Source organism: Magnolia sinica, chromosome 9 (genome assembly GCF_029962835.1).
Source record: "Magnolia sinica isolate HGM2019 chromosome 9, MsV1, whole genome shotgun sequence".
NCBI lineage: Eukaryota > Viridiplantae > Streptophyta > Magnoliopsida > Magnoliales > Magnoliaceae > Magnolia > Magnolia sinica.
In genome coordinates this window covers 85,948,109-85,975,854 of record NC_080581.1, presented here as the reverse complement: position 1 = coordinate 85,975,854, position 27,746 = coordinate 85,948,109, and the positions used below count along the sequence as shown (strand labels likewise).

The 27,746-nt window shown below is 39.8% G+C and overlaps 1 protein-coding gene across 4 annotated transcripts; it reads left to right on the top strand.

The window, feature by feature from the left end:
• Window positions 1–3,229: 3,229 nt before the first annotated feature.
• On the top strand, window positions 3,230–27,098 carry LOC131255937 (disease resistance protein RPM1-like). 4 transcript variants are annotated; one of them, XM_058256901.1, is made up of 3 exons: window positions 3,230–3,649; window positions 22,508–25,323; window positions 26,756–27,098. In XM_058256901.1, exon 2 carries the CDS (start codon window positions 22,516–22,518, stop codon window positions 25,282–25,284), a length of 2,769 nt encoding a protein of 922 aa, XP_058112884.1. In that variant the 5' UTR covers window positions 3,230–3,649; window positions 22,508–22,515; the 3' UTR covers window positions 25,285–25,323; window positions 26,756–27,098. The 4 variants fall into 4 exon arrangements, 3 of the variants coding, with proteins under 3 accessions (XP_058112884.1, XP_058112883.1, XP_058112882.1); XM_058256900.1 differs by lacking the exon at window positions 3,230–3,649 and adding an exon at window positions 9,383–9,473 and having other exon boundaries at window positions 22,508–25,300; XM_058256899.1 differs by lacking the exon at window positions 3,230–3,649 and adding an exon at window positions 9,383–9,473.
• Window positions 27,099–27,746: the final 648 nt, after the last annotated feature.

Below are 27,746 nucleotides of genomic sequence, written 5' to 3'. Positions count from 1 at the left end.
TCATGGCCAACCAGGCCACTTATCAAATACCTGCCCTCAACGCCCCGCAACCCACTTGACCATTAGCGAAGGGATCACTGAAGGAGATGTCGTAGAAGAAGACCTTAGCTTTTGTGAAGATGAACAAACCATCGAGGAATGAGCTGGTAGCGAATAATGGATGACCGAGGATCGTGGCGAATCTTTAGTCGTGAGGCGATTATGTATACCCCACGGAAGGAGTTACATCCACAACAACACAATATATTCCATACGCGGTGCACCGTCAATAGCAAAGCCTGTGATGTAAATCATAAACAATGGTAGTAGTGAGAACATCATCTCGAAAGTGATGGTGGACAAGTTACAGCTACCTACGACAAAACATCCTTCCCCTTACTCAATTGGTTGGATTAAAAGGGTGAACGAGACCAAGGTAACTAAATAATGCACTGTCTCATTTTCAATTGATAAACATTATGAGGATCAGATACTTTGTGACGTGGTCGACATAGAAGCATGCCATATATTACTCAGTTAACCATGGGAGTTCGACCATGATGCGACTCACCGAAGACAAGATAATGTTTACATCTTCATTAAGGATAGTCGGAAAATAGTTCTTGCCCCTATGACACCAGAGAAACACCCCAAATCTTCTAAAGTGGAGGGGAGCTCCCTCTTAACTATTTAGGATTTCGTGGAAGAATCCAAGGAAATCGGCGAAGTATATGCCGTAGTGGTAAAGAGTGAGGAATCGAAGCCCCTAGACATTCCTCCAAGTTTAAGGCTATTTCTATATGAATTTAAAGAAGTCTGGCCCAAAGATTTACCCGATGGATTATCCCTCATAAGGGACATCCAACATCACATAGGCCTTGTTGTTGGGGCTAGCTTGCCCAACCGACCTCACTATCGGGTGAGTCAGAAAGAATATCTAATCTTGTAAGCACAAGTGAAGGAACTGATCCATACTAGTCAAGTCAAGGAGAGAAAGAGTCAAGTCAAGGAGATCTTGAGTACATGCATTCTTTCAACTTAAGAGCCTAATGCAAAGTATAATGAAGACTTTGATAAATATCAGTGCCAAAAAATATTTGAGTACCATCAGCGAAGTCCATTGGATAACTCGAGGTTGAGTGTTGTCCAAGTGGAGAGGTCTAATGTAGGATGTGGCACCAATACACTCCTAGCATGGATGGGCCAAAAGAAGGTGAACCATAAATTTTGCATAACTTTTGATCAGAGTATCATTATGGGGCACACCAAATCGAGTATCATGAACCGAATAAGGACGAGAAATTGAAGACGAGTTCTTTTAAAGTGGAGAGGACCGATGTAGAGAGAGTAGCGGACACTTTCATTTCCAAGATGGACCAGAGAAGGCACGATCGGAGGAAGAGGTGATCCAGACCGTCAGAATGTTATAATAGGCGTATCTCGCAAACCAGAATGAGTTATTTGATGTACCATATATATATAATTTTGGGGTAGGAGAAGATACTTTAGCCAACCAACCAAGCTATAGCCTAGTTGCCTATGCCGAATTTGCAAGATTCCATCATATCGACGGTCGAAAATCCATTTTATTTCGGTTTCTACTATTTATAGTAATTTTTAGTTTGATTATAACTCTTCATCCTTTGAGCTTTAGGAGTTTTGTCCAACATGAAAAGTGTTTATAAAATTTGGGAGAATAACATGGTCAAGTCACATAGGACACTTACTATAAATAGTAAATTTACTATTTATAGTAAGTTACGAATTTTAGGAAGTGTTAGTAGTTTTTTATTTCCGAAACTTCTTCCAAGGCTTAGTGTTCCTATTTAAAGGGTTGTAGACACATTTATTTCAATCATCAATCAATTTACGAATTTTCATGAATATTATTTTTATTTTCTTATTTTTTCCTCGTGGATTCGAGAAGTCTCTGTGAGGAGTCCAGAGAAGTTTCATGGACTCGTAGTAGTTATCCCTGAGGAAGACGGTGATCGACCCATCCCTGGGTCAATGAGCTACCATGTAAAATCACAACTATTGGATGGTCCAACTATGAATATCATGGTGGACCTTGGGATGGTTTCAATGCCGGGCATTTTCATCCCAACTGTCTTATGTAGTGTGGTAAACTTGAGTTTTCGATCTACCTAATGTTCCTAAACTGGGGAAACTGATGAATGGGGAAGAATTCTTACAGACATCTCAATTGGCCCCATATAGCTTCCGACCATAGAAACTTCCCTTGGGCAGGGCACCGGAAACTTGTGTTCTAAGCATTAGGCCATCCTACTCATGAACTAGGAAACAGACCATCGACTATCCATTACCTACCATGAATTAGTGAAGCTCTGTTATGAATTACATTGTAGCTATTTATTCAAATATGGACCATTAATTAGGTAGGCCCAAGAATCAGACACGTCTGCTCATCTCGGAGGATAATGGTATGAGAAAAATAAGAGGCTGAGTCCAAGGAAGTTTCCTGTTTGGCACCTACAGTGTATATGTGGGTCCATGGTTGGTTTATCCAATACATTGATCTGAAAGTCCCATCATAGTTGAACCATGTGAAAAAAAAACAAATCTATTCATTTGGTTAATTCTAGTCTTTCCATTATTATTATATAAATGTTGATTGGTGTCTTAAATCTATAAATCTACACATTTGTCGATGACAGCTTGATGTTATTGTAGGCTGCTCAATACCATTGGAAAAATCTGAAAAATACATGTTTAGTCGCTGGAACGTTTTGATGTTTAGTTCAATGTCATCGAAGTGATATCGAAATGTCATCGAACGATCATGCAGAGTTACACAGAGTTGCGTAAGTATGGAATTTATTTCTTATTCCGATTGTGATTCTGATAAAGGCTATATATGTGTGTGTGTAATTGGGATTTGGAAAGAATATAAGGGAGTTCTAGGTTTTCTAATCCATTCCAAAGCGGTTCAAGGGCTTGTGAGGGAGATTCGAGGCTTATTTAAATCAAGTAATCTCTATCTCTTGTAATTTCTTCTTTCATAGTGCATTATTGTCGCTTCATGTGGTAGTATTTTTCCGAAAGAGTTTTTCCACATTAAATCGGATTGTTTGTGTTTAAACTTGAATACGTGATTAGAATACTTTGCTTGATTTATCTTTGTGGGCTTCCGTAGTCGCCCAACAATAAATACATGAAGAAATGCACCGGCAGTCCAAATTCAATGGAGAAAAGGAAGAAGATTTGATGGTATGTGTGGATAAATCAACCATCAGATCTATGGCTTAGATAAATGAACCATGGATTGGCCCCGCGTGAAAAGACTAGGTGCCAAACAAGGAAGTTCCAAGTTCCCAGGAAACAGGAAACTCAGCCTCAGTATAAAAGTAAAAAATCAAAAGCATACCCAATATGTTGATCACCGGCCTAAATTGGGATCTAAGACGCTCAGGCATCAGGCCGTGGCTGATGAACGGATCTGATCTTGTACACGTGTACCATAAAGCCACGGGACATCTCGTTCGATGCTGTGCACCTGCTAGCTATCACTCTTAAATAGTATAGTCTATCCTCCCGTAGTCAACAAAGACTTTGTTCATATACTTGCACGGAATTGCTGCAGCAGCTGCTAATTTCTGGTGCATTTTCTCCTTCCTCTGAACAGCGCAAAGCTAGACAAAAATCAGAGGTAATCACTTATTATTATTTTCATTTTATTCTATGGTTTTATATAGGATGGTGCTAGCTAGCTTCACCTCCATAGTCATACAGAAATGGTTTCTTGTGCTAATTAAGCGCTAAGTAGGATAGATATATATCTATCTAGATCTGTGTCGTCCATCAGCTGAAACATCAATTTTCACCATAGATCCAAAAAATCAGTTAAATCAAAGACTTAGGTAGGCCGTACCATAGGGAAGGGTGTAAAATCATTCCTAAAACCTCTAAAATCACATGGTTTGGCCACATTAATTTTGAAATGTTCTGATTTTCAGAAAATCCAATTATCCTGATAATGTATCCACAATCGCTGCATCATCATCCTTTGGATTGCATTTCTATCCTTTTTTTTTTTTCCAAAAAAAAAGTTATTTTAAAGTGCTGTTGAACACGAGTATCCAACACTAATGTCTGATGGTGACGAGCATGACCTTCTTGTCATCAGCCATCATGTTAGCCAATTTATAAATCCTTAGATTTCAAGCCTCCTTGGAATTCAAGTATCTCCTCTTCATTTTGGCCATAGAAGTTGCTAAGAAAAAGCCAAATTAAAACTATTTAAATAACTCATAGACACATGCACATATTAATTCTCCACACATCAGACCTTCATACTATGCCATGCCAATCCTCATCTTGTTGTCTGATGCACACAAGTTTGACCCTCGACTACATGATTATGTTCTCTGCAAACATCCGTAGAGGACCAATGAGAGGAAACGAGAAGATATGAGTTATTCTTTGTCCAATAGTATGGACTAACCCAACCACTATTCTCTTCTCCTTTCTTCATCGAGGCCGGATCAATACAAATGATTATAAGATATCATTAACATAAACATACATTTTTTTTTAATCGTGATTATTTATTTATTTATTTTTTATTATTTATTATTATTGTTTGAGGGGGCATCGAATTTTTCAAAACCCATTAGAATAAACATAAAAATTTTCAAAACCCATTAAAATAAACATGTTTTAAAATTTGTAGATTTTAATTAATCTAAGGATTACGTTTTATGATATGGCTGATTTTTTGGGCCTTGGGTCTAACATAGGGTGACAATCTTAGTGCTGGGGGTGGATTTCACATAAATATCATGGTGGAACCCACCCAACGCGTGAACCCTTCACTCACATGGTTAACCTACCTTCCTGTTAAGAAATTTAATGGAAGGTAATGTAATGATAACTACTTAAATTAATGAGGTAGCTTATTAAAAACCTTTTAACTGGGAGGTACTTCAGTGATAATTACTTACAAAATGTATGAGAAGTTCTATAACAAGTACCTAATTTTTATTAAATTATATTCTTTTTAAGATATAGAAAGGAAGGCCATAAACCAGGAGAGACTAGTATTTCTATCGGTGGGACCACACCATTTAAATGCCCACACCAAAACTTTGGCGGATCATTCATAGCCAGGTCAGGCTTGTACATTGAATGTAGACAAGTTGTAACATTTTCTGAAACATCCATTAACATAAAAATGCATAGCTCACCACATGAATGGCCCATCCTAATTATATATACATCACAATATACCGAATGAGAATATACATAGACAAATTCAAAATTCTATATTTCCTAATACTAGTAGATAACCCTACCTCTTAATTAGTTGTCAGGATGGTCCAATTAACCTAATCACAAGGCTACAAAGGGTAGGCAGGACCTATAAATCGGACATGAAGTAGATGTATGTTGGATGTTTGAGATCGAGGTGCATTTATGCGACTGGATCCTCACTCTCTCCGGTATCAATTTGCTCTTCATTCTCTAAAGCAGCTTGTGTCATCGTTATACTCTGCCTGAGTCAACATCATACGCAGATAGTGACGCAGGGGAGGACATGTTGAGGTTGAGCACCATCCTCCTCGAAGGGATAACTATTCCGAGCCTGCAGAACTTCTCAAATCCATGAGAAAAATGAGAAAAATGAGAAAATAGATAATAATTTCTAAAAATTTGTAAAATGATTGATGATCAAAATAAACGAGTTTGCAATCCTTTAAATAGGGATACCAAGCCTTGGATAAGTTTCAAAATTAAACTACAACTAAAATTCTTAGAAATTGCGAGTTACTATAAATAGTGCTATTTATAGATGATCTTTATTTCTACCAGTGCGCATGGTTTTAGGCCAAAAATAGTGTCCTATTTAGCTGAATCATTGCATTGCCCTAAAATTTCTAAGCACTTTTTGTGTTGGACACAACTCCTAGATCCCAATGTATAAAGAGTTATAATTAGGTTAAAATTACTAAAATAATAAAAACGAAAATAAATAGAAATTTTGATTGTCGGTACGATGGAATCCCGCAAATTCCGCGGTCAATAACTCATTCTGGTTCGCAATATGCATCCGTTTTAAGTTCTGATGGTCCGAACGGACCTTTTCACCCTCTGTTATCCTATGCCCTTCCGTGCTCTTGGTTGTGTGGTTGCAATTCCAGAGCACTATATTTTTTAGAGCACAGGAAGCTGACAAACGTCTTATCTTCGTCGTATGGTTAAGATTGCATTGCACTAACTACAGGACATAACTTTAAACTCCATGCCAGCAGGTGGAAAGCGTGTAGAAAGAAAGGACGCCTGTTGCGTCCTAACCCCGTCCATCTCCAGCTGGCAGGAGTTTTGAGTGACTACCATATGTATAGGTCTTATCCACACGGTCCATCTATTTTTTAGTATCATTTTAAAAAATAATCACAAAAAATGACAAATCCAAAAGGCTTAAGTGGACCACACCACAGGAAGCATCGGTAATAATGATTCTCACTGTTAAAACTTTTCCAGGGCTTCATATTCATTTTCCATCTAACCTATTCATAAAGTTACCAAAATCTGGATGAAGAGAAAACATAAATATCATCTCCATCCAAAACTTCTGTAGCCCCGGGAAGTTTTCAACGGTAAAAGATTAATCCCCATCGTATAGTCCACATATCTCTTGGATCTGCCTCAATTTTGAGATTGTATCCTAAAATAATAGGAAAAACTGGGTAAAGGGTGTGGATAAGACCCATACATCACGGTGGCTACTCAAAGAACCCGCCGGTTCCCAGCTGTGGCGGGGTAGGACGCAATCCGCGTACAGAAAGAAAAGGTTCCTGAATTCAATAATTAAAGGTTACGCTGCTGGGATTGGGTTGATCCAGAATCACCCAATACGGTGCAGCCCTTAAATACAGGCCTGCCTTGATGTATGTATCCTGTATCCACGCTGTCCGGCTGTTTTTTCAAGTGATTTTAGGGCATCATCCTAAAAATGAAGTAGATTCAATTATCCAGTGGACCATACCATAGGAAATTGTGGTGATTGAGCGCCCTGCCAATAATAATTTCTCATGGCGATCTTAATGTTTTGTTAGCATTTGTTTGCCATCCAACCTGTTCACGAGGTCACATGGACTAAATGAAGAAAAAGCACACACCAACCAAGACCTCTATTGCCCTCACTGTTTTCCGTAGTGTAGTCTACCTGAGGTTTGGATCTGCCTCATTTTCATGATCAAGCCCTAAAATGATAGGGTAAATTAGATGGACGGTGTGGCTATGAAACATGCATCATTAATCGGGACCACAAAACTAAGCCACGTTAGCCACGTTAACACACACCAGGCAATCTGCTTACACATGGCCTGTCATTCCATACATCGGTTTGGGATAAGGATTGGCTACTCCCCCTGCCACCAGCCCATGGCTGATGGTCGGTGATCTGTGGGCCTCACCATAATGTATATGCTTCATCCATTCTTTTCATCCATTTTTACAGATCATTTTAAGGCTTGATCCCAAAAATTAGAGGGATATAAATCTCAGGTAGACCACACCACAAGAAAACAATAGTGATTGGATATCCACCATTAAAATCCTCCTAAGGCCCACTGTACTGTTTATTTGACATCCAATCTGTTGATTAGGTCATACAGGCCCAGATGAAGGGAAAAAACAAAGATCAGCTTGATCCAAAACTTTTATGGCCCCCCAAAACGTTTTTAATGGTTGACGCTCATTCAACACTTTTTCCTGTAACGTGGTCCACTTGATATTGTGATATATCTCATTTTTCTTTCTCTTACCATAAAATGATCTGGAAAAATAGATGGACGGCATGGATGAAACACATACATCATGGTAGGGCCCACAGAGCACCGACCACCAGCCAATGGCTGGTGTCAATGACCGGTGTCAGGGGAGTAGCCAATCCGTTTCCATCGGTTTGCGAGCCATGGACAGATGGTCTCCGCTTAGCCAATTAAAACTTTTATAATATATAATGGAGGATCAGGATCGATGTACCGTAGATATACTGAATAATTTTATATTCTATACTAAATTTTGGGTTGCAAGGAGTGGGGATGAAGTCCCGTCACCTTTTCTTTTGGTTTGTCATGCTTGGGCTTTGCATATGGTTGCACACGATAGGTGCGACTCTGGCCTTTTTAGTGGAGCTTCGCCTCTATGTCTGTGTATCTTCTTTTCTTTCTTTAATAAACTTTTAACTTTTTCCCTTAAGAAAAAAATAATTTAAGTTCTGTTTAACCTTATGCTCGGTGTGGCCCCGCTAATGCCATTACTATGTCATATATATCCACTTTGTCCATCAGTGGGCCACACCACAGGAAACAGTGGGGATGTAAAAGCCCACTAGAGAAACCTTCCTGGGGCCCACCATGATATCTATTTGGCATCCAACTCTTTCACAAGGTGACTGAGTTGGGATGAAGGGAAAACACAAATATCAGCCGGATTTAAAACTTATGTGGCCCTCAAGAACTTCTCAATGGTGGGTGTTTTCATTCCTAATTTTTTTCTTGTGGTGCACCTCTGCTTGAGTTTCAATATGCTTCGTACTTAGGCTTATGTCCTAAAATGATCTGATAAAACAAATGAATGGAGTTGATATAGCCTCAAGTTTCAAGCAAGTACATGAAGAGAAAAAGTAAAGCATTTTCATCTTTCAATTCAACTATTTTTTTCATTCCTTTTCTTTTTTCTTCTCAGAATTTGAGTCCTGTGAAATTATTATTTGATGAGCTGAAAGTTGAGAATTCTCCTGCAAAAAATTTAAAAAAGAAAAATAAAAATAAAAAAGCATGATATAGTCCCTATTAGTGCCTGTTAGTAATTTTTTGTATGGTTCTCTCCGTACTACCTATAGAGTACGTTTTTACCGTGCACTATGGCTCACCACCATTTGCCTTCCCATGCGGCCCACAAGGGTAGGTATAGCTATAGGACAGTATCCTACTTATATAAATACATTATTATGAATGAAATATAATATAGATATCCACCATGTTGCCTTGAAGTAAACAATTGGTGATCATTTTAGTGAAGTTGAATTTGTCATTTTTTTAAAAAATTTTATTTATTGATTTATTTTTTACATGCTGAACATCCATAACACCCATCCACCTTTTCAATGCATGGGTTGCATATCACACATATCTTCCATGCTAGCAGATATGGTAGCATGTGCATTAGCTGACTCATATGACTTTATGCATGTGTGCATATAAATAAATGTTTCAGTAAAAATAAAACAGTTGCGAGCCACACAAGCATGAACATTGAGAGGAAATGCTCACTTTTGATTCTTGTATAGGGCATCTTTGATGTACATATAGCATCTAGTCCATTTATCAAATATTTCCACTAGATGATAGAATACCTTGTAACTGGGTCATTCTGAACCCGTGATTTATGTATGTTCTAAGGAAAATAGTTGAGAGGGGGATGCATGATACCCACTCAGCCCGTTAGATTGTACAATGACTTTGGTAAGTAGTAAACAATTAATGTTAGTATGATAATAAATGAGAGAATTGGGAAGGAAAAAGGGTCAACCGCTCACATAGGTCTCACCAGGGTGTTTACAAGAAATGTACGCGATCCGCAAGTGCTCACCCCATGTTATGTTGTATTTGGTTTTATATATATATATATGTGTGTGTGTGGGAAATGGTACTATACCGTTGAGCCAGCTGTAGGATAACATATTTTGTATTCCAACCGTTCAAACACTTTAGAAAAATGCAAAATGATGATGTCGTTATAAAGTTCTGTGAACCACACCAAGATGTATTCTTTATATCTATACCGTCCATCCATTTGGAAAGATCATTTTAGAACATAAGCCCAAAACTTTAGGCAAATCCATAGCTTAAATGAACCACACCATAGAAAGTAGTGGGGACAATGATGCCACCATTGAAACATTCCTAGGGCCCACCATGATGTTTATTTTCCATCCAACCTGTTCATAATGCCACACAGATCACTACGAAGGGGTAAAACAAATATCAGCCTAATCCAAAACTTTTGTGGGCCTCAAAAAGTTCTCAATGATAAGCATTAAATCCCCACTGCTTTTTATGTTGTGGTCAACTTTAGATTTAAATCTATCTTATTTTAGGATTAATGCCCTAAAATGATCTTGCCAAATGAATGGACGATGAGGATTTAACACTCACATTATGGTATGGCCCACGGAACTTGTTAAGGGTAACATACTACCGAAGTCGGTGGCTTGTAGCACACCGGGCACTCCGCTTCCGACGCGCACGGAAGCGGATTACATCACCCAAGACAGTATGGTTGTTATAAGTCAAGCTCAACTTGATTTTTGTATTTTATATCCATGCCATCCATCTGTTGTAGAGGATCATTTTAGGACATGAACCATATTATCGGAAACAATGGTGATTGAATGCTTTACCATTAAAAACTTTCTAAGCCCACAATAATGTTTACGTAATGCATATTTTTCATCCAAACTGTTAATAAGGTCATATAAGCTTGGATGAAGTGAACAAAAAAATATTAGATTGATCAAAACTTATGTGATTCATTAATTGTCAATCACTACAATTTCCAATGATATGGACCACCTGAGAATTGGATTTCCTTCAGTTTCGGATTCATATCCTAAAATGTTCTAGAAAAATGAATGGGCAATGTGGATATAGAATAAATACATCAACGTGGGCCCACTGTAAAGCTACACCAACTTAGGTGGGGATGCACCTAATCTGCTACTGACATGGGCGGAAGCGGATTTCTTGCCGAAGACTTTGACAACAGTGCGCTAGAAAGAAACGCCTACCATTAAGACCTTCATCGGCTCCATTTTGTTGTTTATATGATATCTAAACTGTTTGTAAGGTAACCACGCAGGATGAACTAGAAACACAAAATACTTTACCTGATGCAAACTTTTGGTGACCATACGAATTTTTCAGGGGTGGTTCTTCAATCCCGTTGTTTTCTCTAGTGTAGCCCATTTGAGTCTTGAATCTAGCTTCTTCTTTTTTTTTGGTCGTATATCTTAAAATGACCTCCTAAGACAGATGAACAAAATGTATTTATCAGAAACTTCCCGCTAAAGGCTCTAGAAGGAAATCACGTCTCATTAAGGGCTCTAGAAGGAAATCCTGTCCGTGCGTTGTGTTACCGTCACCAAGTTCTATGAGCCCCACCATGATTTTAGTATTATATCCAGGTTGTCCACCCATTTGGAGATATTATTTTGGGGCATTAGCCCAAAAATGAGGTAGATCCAAAGTTAAAGTGTACCACAACATAAAAAGTAGTGGGGATTGAAAGCCTACCTTTGAGAACTTTTTGGGGGGCCACAAAAATTTTGGATCATCCCAGTCTGTGTGACATTGTAAACAGGTTGGATAACAAATAAACATCATGGTTGGCCTTAGGAAGGTTTCAACTATGGGCATCATTCTCTTTGATAGGGTTCATTTGAGCTTGAATATGCTTTTTTATTGGGCTCATGACTTAAAATGATCTCTCCAAAAGAATAGACGGTGATGATATAACATATATATCATGGTGGGGACCACGAAACTTGATGACGGCCACCTGATCTGTTCACAGCATTTAATCTGCTCGCATCCCAATCCTCCCAATCCGTATTAGCCTTAGTTGGCGCACTGGATACTTAAATTGATAAATATCAATTACTTAGGCCCGGTTTTTTCGGTTTTGCCTTTGCCTAAAGCGTTGGCATCTCCATGGTGTAGTTTTCAAATTTGTCATCCAACAGTGGAAGACAAAACACGCCTCGACCTTATATTAAGGTTTCATCTGCTCAACCGCACAGTACCATTCCCATACATACATACATACATACATACATACATACATACATACATACATACATACATATATATATATTTAATTCAAATAAACTAAAATACTTAATAGAAAATTAAAATATCATCATAAGGCCCTCAAATTCTCTTAGCGGGAAGATTGTCACCATGTGTCGTGTAGGGTTGAACACCAGTAGCAACGAAACCTTCAAATAAGGCCTACCTTATATTTATATGCTATCCAAACCATTTATAAGGTCATTCCCAATTGGATGAAGTGAAAACACCTAAAATATAGCCTTTCTTTTTCTTTTTCTTTTTGAAAAAGTGGAATGGATCCGCTTGAGGTTATATTAAATCGAATAGAGGCTATATGATCCTTGGCAGCCTCCAACAAAACACTAAGGAGGCCGCCTATCATATACCCGCATACAAACCAGATAAGAGAGAGAAGAAACAACGCGCGCAAGGGTCGGGCCAAGACGCTCGATCCAGGCTTGCTAACACCAACACCATAGCCACTAGAACCGAAAGCTTTAGACTCTCAAATTCCCCACGCCTACCTTATAAAGAACCGGAGAACCCCTAATTCGCCTAGGCGGCTCCGGAGGAGTGAGGAAGAATGAGTTAGCACAACCTTCACTAGTCGCTCTGGCTAACGCATCTACTACTAGCGTTCCCTTCGCAGTAGATATGCACGAAGAAGAGATTAAGTGCATGGCTAAACCGGTGGATGGCCCCCATCCTGCACCAAATATTCCCTGTGGCAATGACCGGAAGGGTCACCATGCGGCATTCACAACAATCTTGAGTCGATTCATTTCTACAATGTTCGATAGGCCCGATCTCGCATAGGGTGATGCCATCAAGCATGGCCCAAGCCTCCGCCACGGTGTTAGAGGCCTGTTTGGATTTACCTATAGAATGCAAAATGAGCCTATTTCCTTAAATTTTTGCTATCTCTGAAAAATAGATTCAAACACTCATCCTCCCCTCTCTTCCCACAAGGTCTTAACCACTTGACCAACTATGCACTTGTGACAACCACTTGACCGACGGAAGATGTAGGGCTTGGATAGAAGTAGAGTCGATGAAGGAGGGAGAAATCGCAAACATGGAATTGTCGATTTCCGCAACCAGGCAGAGACCGGACAATGACCATACGGCCGGACATCTTGGTCCCATCGAATCGAGAGGCATTACGACTGACCCAAAGTTCCTAAGAAATGAGAGCAGGAGTCAAGCCTAGTAACAGCTTGAGGCACGTTGAAGAGGATGCCCTCGAAGACCAGAATATGATTCTCTACTTAATAGTGTAAGATGGGATTATGGGAATATCAAAGATTCGGTGGAAGTGGGCCCAGACTTCAATGGCAATGGACCCCGAATAGAGCAAGCGATCCATGTTCTCCTCACGGTAAGCAGGGGACCCAATGGCCTGACTATGCGATGCAGCGTGAGAGTGGGAGTCAGCGAGAGGGGGCTGATCAACAGAAGGCTACCACAGAGGTGGAGAAGACACTAACCGTTGGGACGCTGGCTTTGTATTGTTAGGAAGTTGACTCCAAGCCTGAGGAGAAAGGGCCAGACCGAACTAGGCCTGGTCTCTGAGGAGGTTATGCTACAGCCTCTGTCTGCCCTGAATTGGATCAATGGCATGCGCCCATGGACTGCTACCTGCTGAGGACTCGAAGACACCATCGCAACATTCACACCTTGAAGCAAGGCTGACCCCTGAAGCTTGGATAGTTGCATCCATAGGGATAGCATTATGCATGACCTTCCATAAAAATATACCAATTTTAGGGGGGAGAGCCTTATTCCAGGCCCACTCCGCCCATCACAGTCTCTGTCTTCGCTGACGGATATCCTGCCAAGCTGACTTCACTGAAAATTTACCTGAGGCGGAGAGGTCTCAGGCCAAAGTGTCTTCCCTGTAGGACAGCGGGGCTGGGCTGTCCCTCAACGACAAATAAATGTTGGAAGGATGTCACTGATTTCTTGCAGAGAAAATCTGGCTGATGGGGTAAAAAAATCCTTAACCGACGCTTCCTTCAGGTGGTTTGGGATGTGGCCATCAACCATCGCTGCAAGGAACCCTTCGTCGCTCCAATTCTAAGTCCAGAAGTTGATCAAGCCCTCTCCCAGTAGCCATTTTGAGTGAAGGATCGTGAATGGGAGCGTTTTCAGCAAGTCCTTCCATACTGTCTAATTAATGACTGACTGTGTGCCTCTAGACCGAACCAACTTGTCCATATATTTAGCCGCCATCATTCTCACCCAAAAAGATTTCCCTTCAAGGAAGTTCCTGCTCATCTTGGTTCTGAAGGCTCTCATAATGTCCTCCATGCATCTAAAGCCTAGACCACACTCCTGCTGAGGAAAGCACATCATCGACCATCTAACGAAGTGAAAACATATTGATCCAAAACTTTTGAGGCCTATTTAAGTTTATTTTCCATCCAATATGTTCATAAGGTCACAAATACATGTATGAAGAGGAAAAAAAAAATCATATTGATCCAAAACTTCTGTGACCCCAAAAAGGGTTTCAATGGAAGGGTTTCAATGGTAGACGTTCAATCCCCCCTGCTTTTTGCAGCTTATTTTTCGTTTCAAGCTTTAATATGAGCTCGCCAAATGGATGGATGGTTTGAATATAACACATACCTCATGATGGGACCCACTGAACTTGCTGACGTAGTACAGCAACTATATAGTTGGTGTGAGGTACCCCAACCAATCCGCATCCTACTTGGACGCAGATTAGCTAATGACAGTTGAATAGCGAGATTCGATACCGAAGTGACGTCTTCAAGTTCCATGGGCCCACTATGATGTATGTGTTTTATCTACACCGTCCATCTATTAGGAGATTTAATTTTAGAGCATGAGTTAAAGAATGAGGCATATCCAAATATGTAGTTGACCCCACCACAAAATACAGTGGCGAGATTGATGCTGACCGTTGAAACCTTCCTAAGGCTCACCGTGATTTTTATTTGAAATCCAACCTGTTCACAAGTTAACACAGACATGAAAGATGGGAAAAAACAAATATCAGCTTGATCAAAAACTTTTGTGGTCCATTTAAGTTTTTAATGGTGGGCGTCACTCTCCTCACTATTTTCTCGTGGTGAGGTCCACTGGAGCTTTGACTCATTCTTTGGATCTTCACCTAAAATTATATTTCCAAATGGATGGACGGCGTGGATACAAAAAATACATCATGATGGGGCCCACATAACTTGGTGATGTAACTTCAGTAAGCAAGTCCTGTTAGTATCCAATCTGTGTCTGCAAAAACAGATTGGTTACTCCCCTGCCACCTACCAATGGCTAGTGGTCAGTGCTATGTGGGCCCACCATGATATATGTGTTTCATCCATGCCGTCCATCTATGTTTCTATATAATTTTATGGTATGAGCCCAAAAATGACCTATAACCCAGTCTCGAATGGACTACATTATAGGAAACAATGTTGGACCTTCGACCATTAAAAATTTCTTGGGGGCCATAAAAGTTTTAGATCAAGCCGTTATTTGTTTTTTCCCTTCATCTAGGTTTATATGACCTAATCAACAATCAACAGATTGGATGTCAAATAAACAGTACATTGGGCCTTAGGAGAATTTTAATGGTGGATATCCAGTCACTATTTTTTTTCCTGTGGTGTGGTCCACCTGAGATTTATATTTCTCTCATTTTTGGTATCAAGTCCTAAAATTATCTTTAAAAATAGATGAATGGAATGGATGAAACACATACATCATGGTGGGCTCAAAGAAGTGACCCATGTTAAAAGTTGGGATGTGTATAAGGCAAGGGAGAAAATCTCTCTTGCAAAGGGTAATTTTGGATTAAAAAAATAATAATCACAGAGTGCATTGTTCAGTCGGCATTAAGTTAGACTCCCATCATGGAAAAATTTCAACGCATATCATGGTGGTGACCATGAAACTTGATGACGGATCTGTTCACAACATACAATTTACTCGCATTCCAATCCGTATGAGCCTTAGTAGGCAAATTGAATACTTAAACTGATAAATATCAATTACTTAGTACCAGTTTTATCGGTTTTGCATTTTCCTAAAGCACTGGCATCACCACGTTGTAGTTTTCAAATTTGTCATCGAACTATGGAAGACAAAACACGTCTGGACACACAGAAAACATTTACTATCTCACACACATGCACACTTGCGTGGGTCCTTACTCTTGCTTGGGTAGTAGACTCTCAGGAGTTTCAACTCCCGGTCAGGGGTTGAGTACCCATAGGTGGTGAAATTCCTAGCGTGAGTGTGTGGAGGTGTGTGTGCGTGTGTAAAAAAAAAACCTTTTTCTATCTCACATTACTTGGGGAAGAGAAAAGAAAGGAGGTTATAAGTTGGGTGTGGTTTACCTTACTAATTAGGGAAACCTGAGGTAGCACATGCACATGTGTGGGCGAGGGCGTCATCATGGATGGGGGCGTGCACAGTGAGGCAACGTGGATATGTAGCTGTAGGGGGGCGCTAGCTAGTTGGCACACTTTGCACTTCTCACGTGCGCATTTTATCTCTAGTGTAGTCACTCCCTCATGTCCTTACACGAACTGTTGTGAGACATTGCGAAGGTAGGAAGGGATAAACATCTAGTTTTCCAACGTTAAAAAAAAAGGGTCATGTTATTTATGACCTAAGCCATAATCCCCAACCCCATGTGCTTATACAAGAAAAGCTTGCTAGGATCGTTTCATCAGCAACATAAGCAAATATGTCTCCTCTTCTCTACAACTATAAACACATTCACTACGTGGTTCAACTCACAACTCAGTAAGTCAACTTAGCATATGACTCATTGAGTCAAATTAGAACTTGGCTCAGTGAGTTTATAAATTTAGTGAAAACTTTTTCCTATTCTTTCCTAGCAAGTTAGGGCTAGAAATCAAAATCTACTAGAAAGACCGTGTTGAACGAGTTCCTAGAGAGGTTTCTTCATGATTACTACATGTAGAACCTATTAGGTTTGTTGTATCCTAAAAGAGATTTGCCATATAGCCTGTCAACGATCTTAGAAAAGAGGGGACACATAACTCTTTAAGTAGAGCGTATCCAATATGTGCTTCAGCCTGATTGAATCATTTTTTTTTTTCTTTTTTTTAAATTTAAAAAAAAAAAAAATCATTTTGTTTCCAAATTATCATTTTGGAATAAAGCATTGCGTCAATCAAGCTGAATCAAGATTTTATCTGACTTGACCTGATCAACGATACCAACTTCACTAGCTACTTGGTAGGACAAGTTATAAATTTCTTTTGATGACACTAAGGATCTACTATATATCCAAAATATAAGAGTTGTAGTTGATAGTAAAAATGAACACTTGTCATTCAAAACTTCATAGATTCCACTGTAATGTTTGTTGAGTATCCAACCTGTTGATAAGGTCAAACACACCTGGATTAAAGGGAAAAACTAATATGAGCTTTATTGAAAACTTTTATGGACCACAAAAGGCTTTAACTAACTTGGAATCAGATTCCACAATGACCCTCCATAGCCCCCTATTAGCACACATAGAAAGGCCCTCATAAACCGTTGAGAATTCCGCGTTGAGTATCCAACCTGTTGATAAGGTCAAACACACCTGGATTAAAGGGCAAAACTAATATGAGCTTTATTGAAAACTTTTATGGACCACAAAAGGCTTTAAATGGTTAATAACCATTGTTACATGTGGTATGGTCCACCTAAATTTTAAAATTTGTATCTGCTTCATTTTTGGGACAACACCTTAAAATAAGTTAGAAAAGTAGATGGACAGTGTGGATATACAATGTATGCACTAAGGTGGGCCCTACGGTCAGGGTCGCACCACATCACTAGCTTCGGAGCCACAACCAAGACATGTTCTAGAGATGCGGATTGCCTGCTGACGTTGCCTGTAGTGAGGTAGCTGCTAGACATTGATATGTGGGCTTCACCAAGATATATGTGTTTTATCTACACTGTTCATCCATTTTTTAAGATCATTTTAGGGCATGAGCCCAAAAATAAGCTAGATCCGTGGGTCACGCTACAAGAAAGCTGTGGTGATTGACCGCCAACCATGAAAAACTTCCTAGGGCCCACTGTAATGCTTATTTGCCATCCATCATGTTGATTAGGTCATAAGGACCTAAATGAACTGAAAACACAAATATCAGCTTCATCCAAAACTAATATGGCCCGAATTATTTTAAATTGCAGGCATTCAATCACCATTATTTCCTATGGTGTGGTCAACATGAGATTTGGATCTAACTTAGTTTAAGGCTTATTCCCTAAGATGATCCTAAAAAATAGGTAGACGGGTTTATAAAACATATACATCATGTTAGGGCCCATAGAACACTGTCCAACGTCAGTAGGCATTTCATGTGGATGCACATGAGATGTGTTTCTGGGCCGGAGGGTCTGGTTTATATAGATGCAGGGAAAGGACGGTTGCACCTGAAGCCATCAATGATCATAACGTTGCTAAAATGTTTTGGACCGGCTTATTAATCCCAATGTTTCAGACCATTAAATTCTTGATCAGGCCTTTTAGATGACCAAATTCCAAGCTATTTTCAGACTGTTGACATTGACCGGCTTTGATTTCTAGTTGCTCTCAACAACAGATAGATCTAACCGTTTCGAAAAACCCATATAAGCTGGCATTTCTCATTTTGCACCACGATCGCACCAGTTGGCGAGGGTTTGTGTAAGGTGACGAGGGAGTGACTACTCAAGACACAATGCTCATGTGTGAAGTGTGCCACTAACACCCAAGCTCTCTCTCTCTCTCTCTCTCTCTCTCTCTCTCTCTCTCTCTCTCTCTCTCTCTCTCTCTCTCATTTTTCCAAGTAAACATACTGCAATAAGGTTTATTAACCACAAAAACACTCCATCTGTGAGCGATGGGGGGACAAAAGAAAAGCTTAATTTTTCATGAAAGTTTAAAATAAATTTGGAAGTAAACAAAATTATTTGAAATGCACACGTGTAGAGTGAAGTTCATCTGGACATGTGCCATGCTGATTCCATGTGATGAATATCCGGGCCGTCCACACGCACGTCTCATGCTGCAATCCACTGTTATGAGAGTTTTACCCTTGTGTCGGTGATTCAATAAGCTGTAATTGCATCATTAAAACATGTCACAAAGTCAAATGGCTATAATCCCAATTTAACTCCGGTAGTCTCAAAAAAGGCTTTAATTGCAAGCATTCCCATCTATAGTATTCCCTGTGGTGTGGGCTCACCTGATCATTAAGATCATCCTCTTTTTTTTCTTTTTTTTTAGATCACATCATAAATTGATCTGTCTCAAATGATGGATGGAGTGGATGTCACACAAATCTCATTGTGGACCATCAGCTTCCTATTGCGAGGGTTGTAGGATATTTAGATTATCGGATTGGTGAGCATCTACTGGAAGGTTAAAAAATGGGACTAGTCCATTGGTTCTGTTTCCATGGAGAAATATGCACGAATCAATAATCTCTCTCCCTTTAGAGAAAGATTTAGATATATTAGAAAACCGCTTTGTTGTATATGTAAAATCCACTCTATCTATCAGGTTTTATATTGATGCTAGGCTCTAAGGCCAAAAACCAGATAAATCCACAACTCAAATGGGCCACACATCAAGGAACAATGGGATGGGATTCCAACTGTAAGTTTTTGTGTGGGGCCACCATTGTATCTTTCATCAAATTCATTAGTGATCCAAATAATGATTCTTACCTGGTCAATGCAACAGAGTTTACATATACAATACTCCTGCTAGGTATTTTAGGGGCTGAGGGAATGAATACCGTAGAGGCTTATGAATACAATTTAGGTAGACCCCACCAAAGGGAAGAGTTGGGATGTGAATGCCATATAATTCTAAAACTAGGGTGACTAGACTAGAAACTCATCCGAGTCAACCCAACTTGGGGAGAGTTTGAGCAAAAACTCTCTAGTGAACTAAACTCGGTCCACAGTTGTCGACTCAGCTCACTGAATTGGTTTACTCGACACAACTCTTTAATCGGCCTAATTTTCTATACGTAGCATCTCTTTAATCGGCCTAATTTTCTATACGTAGCATCCAACATAAACATGAACCTTGCATGGGTGGTTTAGGGGCTACATTCGTATGGAGATTGCTACATAGGGCAATAGCAGTTGATGAAAGAATTCAATATAGAGGCGTGATGCTAGCATCAAGGTGCATCTGCTGCGCGGAAGAGACTAGACGCTACCTCAACGTGGAAGATCTGTACCATCTTTTCCTCCATGGGGTGCTAGCTTCCAAGGTTTGGAAGCACTTTGGAGACATATTTGGGCTCCCTGCCCTTCTGGCCCACTCGATCGAAGCAAGGTTAAAGCAGTGGTGGTTGATAGAGATGAGAGGCAATAATAATGTCGATTCTAGAAAGATGGCTCCCTACCTGATTAGTAGGGAAATTTGGAGGGCTAGAAATTCCATGAGGATGGGGGGAGGAGGTTGTCACAAGTGCAGCCACCATCGCCAGGGTGAAATGGTGGTTGGATTCTCTTTGTTGTGGAAGGACCCAATGCACCCAGAGAGTAGGGTATGAGGTGGTTAGGTGGATTAGCCACAGGGCAGTTGGACCAAGTTGAATCTAGATGGGTCGGCACGAGGTAACCTGGGCCCATCGGGTGCGGGTGGAATTTGCAGGAACTCAACCAGGAACCTCATTTTTATGTTTTCGGTGGGGTTCGGAGTTGGATCTAGCAACAAAGCGGAATTGCGCACAGTTTGGAATGGGCTCTTTATATGTCTGAGTCTAGGGCTCTCCAGGGTGGAGGTGGAGTCAGATTCGAGATTTGTGATCGATCTCGTGAATAGAGGCTCACATCTGAGTTGGGTTTGGAATCATTGGTTAAAGATGATTGATACTCTTAAAAATAGTGGCTCGTTTTCCTTTCATCATATTCCAAGGGAGGAAAATGGCCCGGCAGATGGCTTGGCTCGTTTAGGCTGTTCTCAAGGGAACTCGGTTTATTTTGTCATGTTTGATCTCCCAATTGAGATTAGATGGTAATTTTGTTAGATAAAACTAGGTCAGGGGGCCATTAAGAAGAAAACTTAGGAGTTAGTGCGAGGGCTAGTTAGATGCCTAGTCATATGATAGGCTCCCCTGCTTTTTGGGTGGGAGCCCAAATTTTTGTCTAGCTCCCGTAAAGATAGCTTTTTTGGAATGAATATATTATACTTCTTTTAGAAAAATAAAAATAAAATCCGGTATGGTAGACAATTCGTCCATCAATAAAACTTAGGGGAAGGAATGTTGCATAGTGCTAAAACTCAGTTCACTAGACTTGAAACTCGGCCCTGTTAATTAACTCACTTGGGGAGAATTTGAGCTTGACTCAGTCGACACTTGACCAGACTTGTCAACTCGACTCACTGACTTGGTCAAGTCGACACACTTGAGCTATGTGTGTATGCTCACTTCACTTTAAATAATGTTACAAATGTTGAGTTGGAGTATTATGAGATGATAAACTTCCAAAGTAATTGAACAAGTATTTCAAGAGTAATAACTCCATAATGATAGTGTGGCATAATAATTTAATTTCTTTAAAATTTTAAATTTGGTGATGATTTTCAGTTAAGGTGGGTGTGAATGTTTAATTAAATTCAAATGAATATATGTGACGTCATGAAAATTAAATAATTTAGACCACGTGCTTGGTATTTGGGCCTTGAATAGCTATATTCGGATACCCCGGATTTCAAATTTTGAAAACTCTAATCTAAGCCTTTGTGTTTCAATTGCATCTTTGGTTTTGGTGGTGTGAGGATTCTTTGTAGGATTTTGTGGGACTAATCTTTGCTACGAACAGAAATTTTCTATTCGTTGCCCTGTGATTGGGCCACATCATCACGAGCCACATTTAATGCAACACTGCCTCCAATGTCAGTGATGATGTAGACCAATCACAGTGCAGGGAAATACGAAATCCCTATTCCTGGTAAACAGACTATGGGGACTAAGGCACGCCGGTGTAAGGATTCTATGAGACCCACAGTGGTATATGTATTTCATCCACGCTGTCCATCTGTTTTTATCAATTCATTTTAGGTAATACTCTCTAAATTGAATTAATTGAATGATATCCAAATTCCAAAAAGACCACACCAATAGTAAGTAGTAGGGATTTAATGCTTACCATTAAAAACTTCTTAAGGTCACAGAAGTTTTGGATCAAATTGATATTTATGTTTACTTTCATCCATATCTTTATGACGTTGTGAAGAGGTTGGATGGTAAATAAACATAGTGGGCGTCATTGTCCCTGCCGCTTTCTATGAGGTGGTCCTGTGAAATGATCTTCTTTCCTTTTTTGGGCTCATGCGTAAAACTGATCCTGTAAAATGGATGGACAGTGTGGATATAACAAATGTATCATAGTAAGGCTCACAGAAGTTTGCCACGTCAGTACGTCTGTTGCTATTTTCTGTAATATGCAATCCGATTCCAGGGAGAGAAAAGCGGGGAACCGAATGCGAAAATAAGTATAAGAATAAAGTTTAAATACATAGGTATTTTTATTTTTTATTTCTTAATTTTCTCAGCTGACTAATAAGAGGAGGCGGCACAGGAATTTTCTGTGCCTTCAACAAAGAAGATCCGCACTCATATATTTGACATTGGTTGTCTTCATTTCTTATTTCACAGAAATTCCGATGACGGACAGTATCGTTAAATTCGGGTTAGAAACTCTAAGTGCCCTTCTATCTCGAGAAGCATCACTAATAAGAGGAGTGCGCAATGAACTAGGTGAAATCAAGATGGAACTCGAAAGTATGCAAGCTTTGTTGAAGGATGCTGATAAAAGAAAAGAAAGCAATGAAGGAGTGAGAACCTGGGTGAGGCAAGTAAGAGATTCCACATATGATGTGGAAGACATCATCGACGAGTTCATGTATCGCATGGACAGACCACAAGGAGGTGGGTTCCGGAGTTTTCTCCTTAACATCGTTTGCCTCCCGAAGAATATCTACAACAAGCATTGCTTCACCATCCGACTCCAAGTAACCAAGGTTAAGGTTCATAACCTTTTCGATAGAGGAGTCAGCTTCGGTCTCAATCAAATAGGAGAAGGAACAAGCTCTCATGATGTTAGCAAAATGTGGCAACGTGATGTAGAAACTTCTCTTTCCTTGGTGGAAGATGACATAGTGGGGATGAAGAAAGAATTAGATTTGATAGTCAGATGGTTGGTGGAGGAAGAACAGCAGCGCACGGTGATTTCAGTGACGGGTATGGGTGGGGCCGGCAAGACCGTTCTTGTCACTAAAGCCTACAAGAACGAGCTAGTAAAGAAGCAATTCGACTGCTCCGCATGTGTTTCGGTCTCACAGACTCTTAGAATCGATGAAGTACTGCGAAGCATCATGAAACAATTCCTTGAGGCTACAAGGGACGTTGTTCCAAATGACCTAGCCACCAGTGATGCTAGCGACTTAAGGCAGATGGTTAAAAGATTTCTCAAATCGAAAAAGTGTTTGATTGTCTTGGATGATATCTGGAGTATGAATGATTGGAATGAACTAAGTGTCATATTTCCAGACTACAGATGCGGAAGCAGGGTATTAGTTACAACAAGAGACAGTGATGTGGCTTTTGCAGCAGGAGAGGGAAGCCGTGTCTGCCAGCTTCAGCCACTACATCCAGAAGAGGCATGGCAGCTATTCTGTAAGAAGGCATTTCGGAACAAACCCTGCCCTTCAGAACTGGAGCCATTGGCTCGATCCATAGTAAAAAAATGTCAAGGTCTGCCTCTTGCAATTGTTGCGATGGGCAGCCTCCTGTCATTGAGAGATGCGAACGCGTTGGAATGGAACCGAGTCTATAATAACCTGAGTTGGCAGTTGAATAACAATGAAACGCTTGAACCAATAAAGCGCATCTTGTTGCTTAGCTTCAACTATCTACCTTACCGCCTTAAGCATTGTTTCTTTTATTGTTGTATGTTTCCGGAGGATTATCTAATTTCCCGCAAGAAGTTGATCAGGTTATGGGTGGCAGAGGGTTTCGTAGAAGATGCAGGTAAAATTCCGATGGAAGAGGTAGCAGAGGACTACCTAAAGGAACTCATCCATCGTAACACACTTCAGGTTGTCGAGATGAATCTCTCTGGAAGGGTTTGTGCTTGTCGAATGCATGATATTGTACGTGAATTGGCCTTATCCTTATGTGACGAAGAAAAGTTCTGCATCACATACGATGGGCAGCAAACAAGGCAAGGGGACAAAGTACGTCGCATGTCAATCTACAAATATGGAGAAACTATTCAACATAGCATGAGTATGTCACAGCTTCGTTCTCTTTTAGTGTTTGAAGGAAGCACATCGTTCTCATCTTCTCTTAATGACACAGCATCAAGTTTTATGTTATTGAGGGTCCTAGATTTAGAGGGAGTTCCTATTGAAAGCTTACCGGATGAATTGACGAATCTATTCAATTTACGGTATCTTAACTTGAAGGATACTAATGTTAGCGAGCTTCCAAAATCTTTAGGAAGGTTACGGAACCTGCAAACATTGAATGTTAAAGGAACGAGAACGAAGAGGCTACCGAGTGGGGTTGTGAAGCTACAGAAACTACGCCACTTAATCGGCGGCTTTCGATTTAATATGGCAGATCCATGGACTTTCGAGCTCGTGAGTAGTATCCAAGTTCCTATAGGAATATGTAATATAACAAGTTTACAAAGTCTAATTATTATCGAAGATAAAGAAGGGGAAATTGTGAGACAAATTGGGAACTTAAGCCAACTGAGAAAACTTTTCATTTACAAGGTCAGAGCAATCAACGGAGCTGAGTTGTGCACATCCATCGCAAAGTTGAAATACCTTGTTTCCTTGGGTGTTATGGCAATCGACGAAGAAGAAACACTTCAATTGGAAGAGCTCTCTCCTGATCATCTGCCACCTTTTCAGACGCTTGCCCTGTGGGGACGTTTGGAGAAGGTGCCGCAATGGTTTAGGTACCTTGCGCATCTCACCGTTTTGGAGTTGAATTGGTCTAAGCTGAGAGAAGAAGATCTGCTTTCTTCACTCCAAGCATTGCCCAATCTGGTGCGCCTTCAGCTTTGGAAGGCCTATGAAGGGCAGCAGTTGTGTTTTCACGATGGATGGTTCCCTAAACTCAAGAATCTATATTTAAGGGACATGACACAACTAAATCGGGTAGTGATAGAGAAGGGAACATTGCCAAGCATCCAAAAGCTAACTGTGTTCAGATGTGGAGAGTTGAAGACGCTTCCAGAAGAGATTGAATACCTCACCAAACTCCAAGATCTCATATTAAGCGACATGCCAACAGAATTGACAGAGAGGTTGCAGCTAAAAGATGGAAACGAGGAGGACCGTAGAAAGGTGGGGCACATTCCCTTCATCAACCGTGTACGCTGGACAGAAGAGGGGTGGTATTGGCATCGAGTCAACTAATCAACTATCGATTCAGGTAATCCTTCTTTTGTTGATGAGGTAAGGCTAGCTGCCCATGAATTTCCAAATTTGCAAATTTATTTCTTAGATCTATGCATTGGGGGCTTTTTGTGCATGATCAACGGATATATCCTTGAATAGAAATATGTACGTACAATCTAGTAACGGATTTGTAGATGTATGTCTTAATATGACTCCAGATTGTACCCAGTCATTACCAAATGGAGTTTTCCTTGAGTCTTAATACGACTCAGGGCACAACGAGACGTAACTCAACTCGACTCGTTGTGCCCTGAGTCGAGTCTTGACTCACCTGTCTCCTGCTGAATTGGTATTACTCACCTTATTCGTGGGTGACTGATGGGTGATTGATGGTATCAAACCGGATCTGACTGACGAAGACTGAGTCCACTCGACCTGATTATCAATAGGGCCTGAAAGCATGGCCCATCCTGGCTATTCCATCGATTGTAGGCCCAACTCAGCTATTCCCTTGATCAGGAAATCCTAGCTGTCCAGAGTTCCATTCTTAATAATCTATGAGTGGTGGAGATTCAGTGCATGATCATCCTTAGCACAGCCCATTGAACCAACAGTCCAGATCACCAAATGATGAGCACCACTTGTAAGGGCTCCATATATTCTTTCTCCATTTTTTTTTAAAGCATGTGGAATTAGAGAAGGATGCCCTGCCCCCCAACTATACATGCACCGTAGCTGTTAATAATAATAATAATAACAATAATAACTATATATGCACTAATCGAAACTGATTAATCCTAATTATCCATTGTTTCTGGCCTTCTTTCAATTTAACGTGGACTGTTAATATATTTCCTATTTATTAACTCTCTTTTTTGGCCATCAATCAAACAGTTAGGATTACGTCTTATCAACCATCTAAATAACCGAGAAGTGAATATCAAATGTACAAATAAAAGGTACAACCGAAATTCTATGGCCTATAACCAACCCATCAATTGCTAGGGTTCCCTTTCTGTGTATTTTGGTGTATAGCTGATCTAACGTAATTCACGAAGGAGCAATCAAATGAACGGTCTAAATCTCATATGCATGCCACATGTACAGATATTGCATATTGGCACTATCTCATTACTTTGTTCTGGTCTAATTTCAAATTACATATTTTTTTCTGCTTCTAATTTATTCAAACAGGTTGTTGGTCAAACATCCCATCCCTATAAGCAGTCTACCGTTGCATTGTTTTGGTGCATACTTACCCTGTTTTAACCCAATAACATATATGATGGGTCCGACCTCTTCCATTCAATGGTTGTACATTTGGGACCTGGTTCAGTAATCCAAACCATTGATCACATAGTTCAAGATGAATGGATCTGTTATTTGTTCTGTCATGGATCTATTTGTGAATCTATTATGGATCTGTTATTATATATTTTTTTATGATTTATTATTTGTCCACGACTGATCTAATACTGTATCATGCTAGTTGTGAGGAGATTAGAAGGATGATGAACATTACAGGAGCAAAATATCTGAGGTGTTGCTACAATCACGGAGGATGCTGAGCTTAAGTACATGTTCTCAGCCATTGACTCAAGTGAGAAGCTACAGAGGTTGTTGATGTCTACTTGGTGAATTTGAGGTTTATTTGGTGCTTTGTGTCTTGAACATTGGACATGTGTTGTGTTTGTGATAAACGTAGATGTATGTACATAAATGGAATAATGGTTCCAACCTGAATGGGTTTTATGTGTGGCTATATGCCTTGCTCAAGATGATTGTTATCTAGGCATGATTATGTGTTAATAAATGTGGATTTTTCCCTAGTATAGGTGGAAAGTGGGTTTTAGACATCCACTGTATTGGACATGTTGGAATGTATGTCATTTTAAATCAATGAATCATATATATTTTTAAAATTAATACTTTGTTTATTGTTCATTATCATTGTGTATGCATGGAAGGATGTAATCAGGAGGGATTTGTATACATTGCGAGCTTTATATTCCTAGGGAATGAGGCAGGACAAGTTTAATGTGAAATATATTTTAAGGTATATAAGACTTATTAGGTTATTCATATATTTAAAATATTGCCATTGCCAAGATGAGATAACTTATCTCCTTGGGTATTATATATTTTGTGTGGCTGTTGTTGATGGTAATTCTCTACCATGAGATGGTGTTTCCACCATGGATAAGCATGTGCATGCATGCGCATTGACTAAATTGGGGAAGTTAAGCTAAATTTAGCTGTCTGATATTAGCTTCTACCTTCTAATGCTTGTTTTTGTCTTTAGATTTGGGAGAACCTAAGGTCCTATTAGGGATGTGATTGATTGCTTTGATTCATAGAAATCCATTCAGCACAAATCCTGGAATCATAAAGAAAACTAAGACCCACATCTCATTTGAGTTAATAGTGAGAGATTTTAGTTTGATTCAAAAATAATATTAATAATCCATAATTTATATAAG